The following is an 8710-nucleotide window of genomic DNA, read 5'->3' as shown; positions in this document are numbered from 1 at the left end:
ACAAGGAATTTCTCTGGTCTCTCTGTCTCTCTCTCTCTCTGTCCATCTGTGAAGCAGCTGACATCCATGGCGATCATTGGCGGCGATTACTCAATTGTTTTTTGGGAGCAATTTGGTGGAATCTGCAAATTGCGCGCCAGTATACAAATGGCGAGCTCCTCTCTCTCTCTCTCTCTCTCTCTCTGACTTTCTTTCATGTGATTGCTTGACAGCGTCGTCACGTTGATTCAGCATCTTCTTCCTCCTCTTCGTGTTCCGGGTGTCGTGAGCTGAGTTTTGTTCCGTGCGCCAGTGTCCATTTTGGATCTGAGAGAATCGATCAGTTGGTTCTCTTTGATCGCTGGAAGTTTTGCTCAGCTTCATTCGTGTTGACCCGTCATCTGTTTGTTGGAATTCGTTTTTTTCTTTTGCCTTGCTTTGTGATTGGTCGTACGCGGGGAATTCGACGCGGGGTTCGCGAGTAATTGTGGGTGTCACTTGGAAATTGTTTCGATATCCGGGGTTGGAAAAAGTTGTCGCCTTTTGCAATGCGAATGACATGCCGAGCTATTGGACATTGCGCGCGACATACGCATACAAATTGCTTTATGATGAACTAGTTCGTCAATGAACTGTCTAGTCTCCATACTTATGTGAAGTTATTAGCATTCTTTACTAGATTCATTGTTTGATAACTATCGCATTGGTCTTATAGGTACCAATTTTCAGTCGGACAGGTGCATAGAGAAGCGCTGGCAATTTTGAGTTCAGAGATTGCACTGGTGATTCTGAGTTCAAATATCTGCTGGAAAGTTGTTCCCGAGTTGTTATTGAAGGATGTTTCATCTTGAGAAACTGAAATTCTCATGGTCTTTGGCCGGAGCGATTGCTTCTATTGTGGCATTGATTTCGTTGGTTCATCTATTCGTGTATCCCGTTGTACCTTCTTTGGATTATTTAAGTGCTCAAAGAGTTCAAAACTCTTGCCTGCCATTAAATGGATCGAGTGAGGGAGGCACGAGTAATGGTCAGGGAATAAAATCACGTGTTAATCTGGATAACCAATTCCCAGCCGACTCTCACTACGCGGTGGTGTATCGTGGTGCACCTTGGAAGGCCAGGATAGGTAGGTGGCTATCTGGCTGTGATTCTGTAACAGAGGAAGTCAATGTTGTTGAGGTAATTAAGACAAAGATTTTGTCCTCTTCCTTGTCAACGATTGATTTTCTTGAAGCATTTTCAGCTTAGAGGTGTAAATTCTTGCGTATACTTAGAACTAATAAACAAAAGTAGCTTGGTCGGCATCAGCATCATTGGATACTTAAGTATCGAAAACTGCAAACACATTCCTTTTCTATGTAAATGCTGGATAGAAGTTGATGTTGGCGCGCATTATTGTGCTCTTGTCTATAACTTGTTCTTGTTTTGGCAGGTTATAGGTGGCCTGAGCTGCAAAGATGATTGTAGTGGTCAAGGCATTTGTAACCACGAGTTAGGGCAATGCCGTTGCTTTCATGGTTTCAGTGGTTAGTATCATCTCGAGGATTCTGTAATCTCATCAATAACACCAGTTTGAGTTAATCAATTAATGATTGGCGTTCTATCCTTTACTTTTAGTTCTCTCATTGTCTACATCTAACCAAGAATCCATGAAATGTACATCATCTGCACTGAAGTTACCGGTTATACGGAAGACTAATCTTCCCTGCTGGCCTATCTGCCTAGTTGATCAATTTAATCATCACCTGGGGACTGCGAAAGGGAATTCATCACATGGGGAACGGTATTCGACATATGGAGCAATTAAGATATAAAGCATTTTAAGTTTTTTCTTTTAAGTCCTGTTTCTTCTTTCATGTTCCTGTCCTGTTATCGATTGAACTTAAATTGCTAAAAAGTAGTGTTGCCCATAGCCTTAGGCACAGGGATAACATCTGGATCTGGCATTAGCTAATTCCTGGGGTTGGTGCATTTAGAATATATAGCAACCATGACATTTGCTAGTTCGAACATTGGGTGAACAAAGTATGGCTTCATGGCTGGTGATCTACCTTACAATGGAAATGGCAGAATTAATAGCTTGAATGTATAGCCTTTATGTGTATTACAAGCTGCTTTGGGACAATATGGAGAACTTCTGTGTGTCACACTACCAAATTTTCCAGGATTTATTTATTGGGAATGTCTCACAAGATCTGCTTACCTCATCCAAACTTATGGAATGTCCACAACTTCACAGATTTGGGATGTTGGAGTTAATTATGCTTTCCATTTTGTTATAATGTTCTTATTCATGCCTTAAAATATGTTGTTGTTGCTAAATTCACTATAGTCTTTGCTTACATCTGCTCTATCTAGTTGGGGGTTATTTCCGCTGCAAAGTTATATTGTGGATAATTTTCTTATCTTTCCAATTATTTATTCTCAAATTATTTTGTGTAAGCAAATCTACGAGGGTAATCATAGAAAATACCCTCCTTTCTGTGACTCTTTTAGTTGCCTCGTTGTCCAATAAAGTAATCACCATCTGGGACAGGGGAAGGATGCTCCGAGAAATTGCATCTGGACTGCAATTACCCAGCATCATCGGAGCTACCATTTGGGCGATGGGTTGTCTCAATTTGCTCTGCTCACTGCGATACAACTAGAGCCATGTGCTTTTGTGGAGAAGGAACCAAGTATCCAAACCGTCCAGTGGCTGAGGCATGTGGGTTTCAAGTGAAGTAAGTATATGAAATGACTATGTGGGCATTGCTTCACATGTTCCATTGGACTAAATTAGTGGGAACTGATGGAAATATTTTCTAGGCTGCCTTCTAAAGATGGAGGTCCCAAAGTAACTGATTGGGCAAAAGCTGACTTGGAGAATATATTCACAACGAATGGTAGTATGCCAGGATGGTGTAATGTGGATCCAGCTGATGTTTATTCTTCCAAGGTACATTTCAAGGAGGAGTGTGACTGTAAATATGATGGCCTATGGGGTAGGTTTTGTGAAGTGCCAGTGCTGTGCACTTGTATCAATCAGTGCTCTGGACATGGATACTGTCGTGGTGGATTCTGTCAGGTATAAGTTTTACACTCATGTGCAGGATGATTCAACTTAATTTCGAATTCAAATAGGACAAGTTGATTGACGATCCTTTTCAATTTCGAAGTGACAAAGTACATAAGCTAGTGCAAATGTTTTTTTATCAGAGATGTTTTTGCCACTCCGCAAACGATTGATATTTCACCAACTCCTCTGCATCTTGTGCTAATAGCTCCACTAGATCTTCTGGGGTGGTTAATTGGCGGATCTTGTTTATTGTTCTTGATAATGGAAAAGTTATTTGACTGGGGATGGAAATGCATGGACAATAAGTCAGCATGCACTTATTCTGCCTTTTGGATTTCGGACATTCTGTAAGAAACATTTTATGTTTCAGAACGAGAGCTACAGCTAATGGATCTGGCAACAGCATTTTTAGTTTGCATCCCACTTTTCTGTAATAAGATGAGAGTACTTTAAATAATTGAGTTTTTTTTTAATTTCTCTCCTAGTTGACCGCTCCATTCATTGTGGTCTAACGAAACTTATTGATGTAAAAGTGCCCTACCTCTTGGAAAAACATTTTTCTTGTCCGTTGTGTCGTTGTTGTTGTGTACACATCAGTGAATTTTGGGTCTACATGCATTTTCTATTAGTTGATCTTAATGACACTAGTAAGGTCAAATTAGTCTTACCACATCTTGTTGCATTTTATTCTTGTTGTGTTGATGGTCTGCAATTATAAATGAGCATGTTCTAATTGTCAGTGTGAGAATGGTTGGTATGGAGATGATTGCAGTATTCCGTCGGTGGTGTCATCTGTGGGAGACTGGCCTCGATGGTTACGCCCAGCTCAAATTGAAGTTCCTACTAATAAGAATCTCACGGGGACTCTTGTCCGTCTCAACACTTCTCTAAGAAGGAAGAGGCCACTTATATACGTGTATGATCTGCCCCCAGAATTTAACAGTCTACTTCTCGAGGTCAGAGAGAGAGTTGCCTTTTCTTTTCTTGAGATATTTGGATGATGTAGATATGATTCTTACAATTAGATGGAATCTACAGGGACGACACTTCAAGTTTGAATGTGTCAACAGAATCTATGATGACAGGAATGCAACTCTGTGGACAGACCAGCTGTATGGCTCCCAGGTAGAACATTATAAAGCATATCCGTAGAAAAAGTTGAGATTTATTTCTTTTTAGTAGTTATATTACCAATTATTCGAAGCTAAATCCTTCCACAGTAGTAACAGTCAATTATCTTTATTCTGGTGATTGCAGATGGCACTCTATGAAAGTATCTTAGCTAGTCCACACAGGACACTGAATGGTGAAGAAGCAGATTTTTTCTTCGTGCCTGTTCTTGATTCATGCATAATTACTCGTGCTGATGATGCGCCTCATTTGAGTATGCAGGTACAATTTCTTAGCAGTTGCTTTAACCTATCTGGTACAGGATATAATCATGTGACTTATGTGCATTTTCATGCATCGTTTTATTTTCCTTCATTTGTTCAGGTTAGCCCGTGACTGTTACGGGAACTTATCACCCGATGTTTGTTCTTTTACCACGATTTTTTCTGTGCTTTAAGAGCTTCTGTGTTTAAATTCTCGAGTATTGATTGTCTTCTTTTTTCTGAATATGTAGTGATGCAATTGTTTGTGCAACTTTGTATCTACTTATCAGGACCATATGGGTTTGAGGAGCTCTCTCACCTTGGATTTTTACAAGAAGGCATACTATCACATAGTTTCCCAATATCCCTTTTGGAACCGTTCATCTGGAAAGGACCACATATGGGTATATAATAAGGAACTCTTCCCTTTTCCTACACAAAGACAGAGTGGAAGGGACTGAATATTATAACACAGCCACTCTTGGTGCATATACTTATCACGTGATTCTCGTATCTCCTTGCAGTCTTTTTCCTGGGATGAAGGTGCTTGCTATGCCCCCAAGGAGATATGGAACAGCATGATGTTGGTTCACTGGGGTAATACAAATTCAAAGCACAACCACTCAACCACAGCCTACTGGGCTGATAACTGGGATCGAATTTCTTTGGATCGAAAGGGGGACCATCCATGTTTCGACCCTGATAAAGATCTAGTTCTTCCTGCATGGAAGATCCCTGATGCAAATGCTGTAAACTTGAATCTTTGGGCTAGGTTCGGGTTCTGTTTCATCAGATTTCTCATTCATTGTAGTTTTGTCCGAGTGAAGAATTTAGGAGCATTTTACTATAGCTAAGCGATGCAAATCTTTCGTAGGCCCTATGAGAAAAGGAAAAAACTGTTCTATTTCAATGGAAATTTGGGACCAGCTTATGCAAATGGAAGGCCGGAAGACACGTAAGTAATCCCAGGACCTTTTTAGATGCTTCCATTATATTGTTATGGCGTTTTCATTTTGGAAGATAGTGCTCGGGAAGTGCCTTAGATGAGCCAACCTTACCGAGCTTACAATTTCCTACACCTATAACGTCTCGATAGCATCATCGATGCCAACAACCTCCTCCAACAAAAGGGGGCAAAAAATCCCCCGGCTTGCCAGAGAGAGAGCAGAGATGAAGATACCTTAGTGAATCTTGCTGATTTCTTTCCCAAAGTGAATTCCATGGCATAGTTTCTTATCTCACGTTTCCTACATTTTTCCCCTTATCTGCAGCTATAGCATGGGTATCAGACAGAAGTTGGCAGAAGAATTTGGATCAAGCCCTAACAAAGAAGGGAAGCTTGGGAGACAGCATGCTGAAGATGTGATAGTGACCCCACTGCGTTCTGACAACTATCACGAGGATTTAGCTAGTTCTATTTTTTGTGGGGTGCTGCCTGGAGATGGTTGGAGCGGTCGAATGGAAGATAGTATATTGCAGGGATGCATTCCTGTGGTCATTCAGGTATATATTTTTGTTCTGTTCTCCTGATGATGCTATCTCGTGGACGTTAAAGAATGCTTCACATGGGCTCAATTAAAGTATGTATTTTCGGCATGCAAAAGGTGGGGTAGCATGGGCTGTTGGGTCTATTCCTTCTTTGGATATGGATATGGTTGGTTGACAAGATCAGAAATGCTTATTATGCATCTTCTGATCTTGAATTTGGTGTGAAACACTACTAATGTGGGTCTTAAGATTTGGCACATAGCAGAGAAAATATTGCTGGCCAGGAAAAAAAAGAATTAGTAGAGTATAATATCTTGTGAAAGCAACTTGTAGGTTTTGAATGGCAAGGAATACTATTCTGTCAAAGAGCTTTAACCTTTTGGACAGTTTTTACTTTTAACTGGCACATTTTCCTAGTGCATTTGCCACAGACAGTGGATTTAGAGACTAATTTTCTTAAACTTAATTAGTGTTTTTCTCATGAAACTGAACTAGTTCTGCATGAAGATCCTGGGTGACTGTAGTAGGGTGAACAGAACATGTCCTGTTACTGTCATATGTTAGTTCTTCTTAAAGATTTGATTTCCTTCATCTGATGTTAGTGTTACTACGTGAACATGAAGTGATTGTCTAGTCAGATTCAATTGTTTGCAAGATGGTGTTCCCTTAAGAGCACATTTTGCTAAATCATAACCTCTCCATCACTTGACAATGAATAAGAGAAGATGATACAGTTCAAAATTGGATTATTATCTCAGAGCAAGTTGAATTTTGTCCTATATTTTCAGCCTAGCCTGCTTATTTCATTCGTTCTGCTTTTAACGATTCATGTACTATTTTGAGAGTCCCCATTCCTAATTATTGTGTGGAAAAGTCGAAATTTATTCTATTCTTATTTCTGTTTGAAATTTTTCATGTTCAGGATGGGATATACTTGCCATATGAGAATGTACTCAACTATGAAAGCTTTGCGGTTCGTTTACGTGAAGATGGAATTCCTGACATGATAAAGATTCTGCGGGTAATAGTTTTAATTCATGCTAACAAATTTAAGTGGGACACTTGTAGGACAAATGACACTAATACTATGTCATTTTCCTAAGACATACTTCTCTTACTGCTGATGACTTTTGGCACTCCATTTACATTTCAAGGGATTCAATGAGACAGAAGTGAGGTTCAAGCTGGCAAATGTTCAGAAAATCTGGCAGAGGTTCATGTACCGAGATTCGATTCTGCTAGAGGCTGAGAGGCAGAGAAATGCTTTCAGTAGAGTGGACGACTGGGCAAGTGCATTTCTGAAGTTCAGTGAAGATGATGTCTTTGCCACATTTCTGCAGGTACTTCTTAATATTAACCACAAAACAAATGCGTGTTAGATTTTGTTGCCCTGTGGACTAAAGACTTATCATGGATGAGCAACAGCAGTTGCAACATGGACAGCAACGGGGAAAAGAACATAATGTATCTTCAGTAGCCACATGGCAGGAAATAAATGTGGATAAGATTAATTTGCTTAGTTCTTGATGTAATTATTTTCTTCTTTAAACGTTCTTTCAACTTTAGTGAGCTTAGCTAATCTTACCGTTAGCAAAACACTCCTGTTCTTATAAAGCTTAAAAATCAACATAAGATCGTGGAAAGCTTATCTCTGAAACAAAATCATTGATATGATCCTATTCCTCACGTAAAAACCAAGAGGTTTGGATGTAAAACAGTGTAAATAAGCAAGAAAAACCAAATTATAAATCCTTGCGCCCATTTTGACTATAAAAGTGGGTCGAGCTTCTATTTCTCTGTGTAACTCTGTCCACACATTGTTGACAACTTGCCCGCTCCTTCTATTACCGCCACGAAACTCAGAAGAGAAAATTTTCAGGTTTTCTCCTTCTCTAGATCAGGTAATTTGTTTTGTCACAGCCCATTCATCGTAGAAATTCACAACTTTGAGAACCGTGCATTAGCAGTTGTGCCGATATTAGTGGAAGCAAAGTGGGTCAATGTATGTTGACGCTCCCAAATGATTGTGGTAGCCGCTTTCATGCTGCTTGCTAGTAGACTGCAATGATCTTCATTCTTGAACATTCTCCAGTTCCATATCATGAGGAGTATGGAAATGTTAATTGTACCTTCTATATTGCATATTATTGCCAAGTTTTTGTGCGTGTGTATGAGGATGAACAATGACTCATCTATTTTTGTCCTTACAAGGTCTTGCACTATAAGTTACACAATGATCCATGGAGGCAACAAGTTGATCATCAGAATAAGGAGTTTGGGCTGCCACAAGAGTGCCTCATGAAAACCACCTGAATTACCATATCAATCCCTGAAGGGAGTTCTCGGGTATTGCGGGAGCTGAGTGTATATCAATAGAAGAGAAACTGCAGATAGTAGCAACAACTCTTCTTCGAATGAGCTACAGATGCTGATGACTTACTGGATTAAAGAAAGTGCATGCAGTGCCACACCATCCCGAGAACCACAGTTTTGCGAAGATGGTGCCAAACTCCGGCATATTTTCTAAACAAAGGCGAACGTGAGTACAGGCGTTTTTTCCCTTCTCACACGTAAAATCTATCATGATCAGTAATTAGAGGAAAGTATCTCAATTTTTCTAAGAAATGTCTATATTTATTGGTTCTTTCACAGTCAGTAGTCATCATAAACAGAAAGCTAGATCCCTTCCTTGCTCGATATCATTATACGGGAGCCCAAGCCAGAGGGTAGTCCCAATAATTTCAGACATATTTGATTACAGAAGTTCAGAATCCCAAACACTTTTTATCTATGCAATTGTTTCATGAGCAAA

General features: G+C 39.8%; 1 protein-coding gene across 4 annotated transcripts; it reads left to right on the top strand.

Annotated features, from left to right (window-relative positions):
• LOC115674725 (uncharacterized) lies at positions 1–8710 on the top strand. Of its 4 annotated transcripts, none has more exons than XM_056302827.1 (15): positions 1–150; positions 695–1158; positions 1412–1505; positions 2516–2702; positions 2788–2917; positions 3778–3993; positions 4076–4162; positions 4295–4429; positions 4701–4814; positions 4935–5182; positions 5285–5365; positions 5682–5913; positions 6821–6919; positions 7053–7238; positions 8110–8710. In XM_056302827.1, exons 2-15 carry the CDS (start codon positions 817–819, stop codon positions 8209–8211), a joined length of 2253 nt encoding a protein of 750 aa, XP_056158802.1. In that variant the 5' UTR covers positions 1–150; positions 695–816; the 3' UTR covers positions 8212–8710. The 4 variants fall into 4 exon arrangements, with proteins under 4 accessions (XP_056158802.1, XP_030453072.1, XP_056158801.1 ...); XM_030597212.2 differs by having other exon boundaries at positions 2788–3046; XM_056302826.1 differs by having other exon boundaries at positions 38–150; positions 709–1158; positions 2788–3046.

This window comes from Syzygium oleosum, unplaced genomic scaffold (genome assembly GCF_021117445.2).
Source record: "Syzygium oleosum isolate NSW1041296 unplaced genomic scaffold, Sole_v2.1 Sole_v2.25, whole genome shotgun sequence".
NCBI classification, from domain to species: domain Eukaryota; kingdom Viridiplantae; phylum Streptophyta; class Magnoliopsida; order Myrtales; family Myrtaceae; genus Syzygium; species Syzygium oleosum.
This window is presented reverse-complemented; position numbering and strand designations above follow the sequence as displayed.

What these genes read in the sequence shown, in the direction of transcription:
- LOC115674725 (XM_030597212.2), top strand. Translation starts at nt 817, where the DNA reads ATGTTTCATCTTGAGAAACTGAAATTCTCATGGTCTTTGGCCGGAGCG. An exon ending in GCATGTGGGTTTCAAGTGAA is followed by an intron (nt 2,703 to 2,787) that starts GTAAGTATATGA and finishes AATATTTTCTAG; the next exon opens with GCTGCCTTCTAAAGATGGAG. An exon ending in CGCCTCATTTGAGTATGCAG is followed by an intron (nt 4,430 to 4,700) that starts GTACAATTTCTT and finishes TCTACTTATCAG; the next exon opens with GACCATATGGGTTTGAGGAG.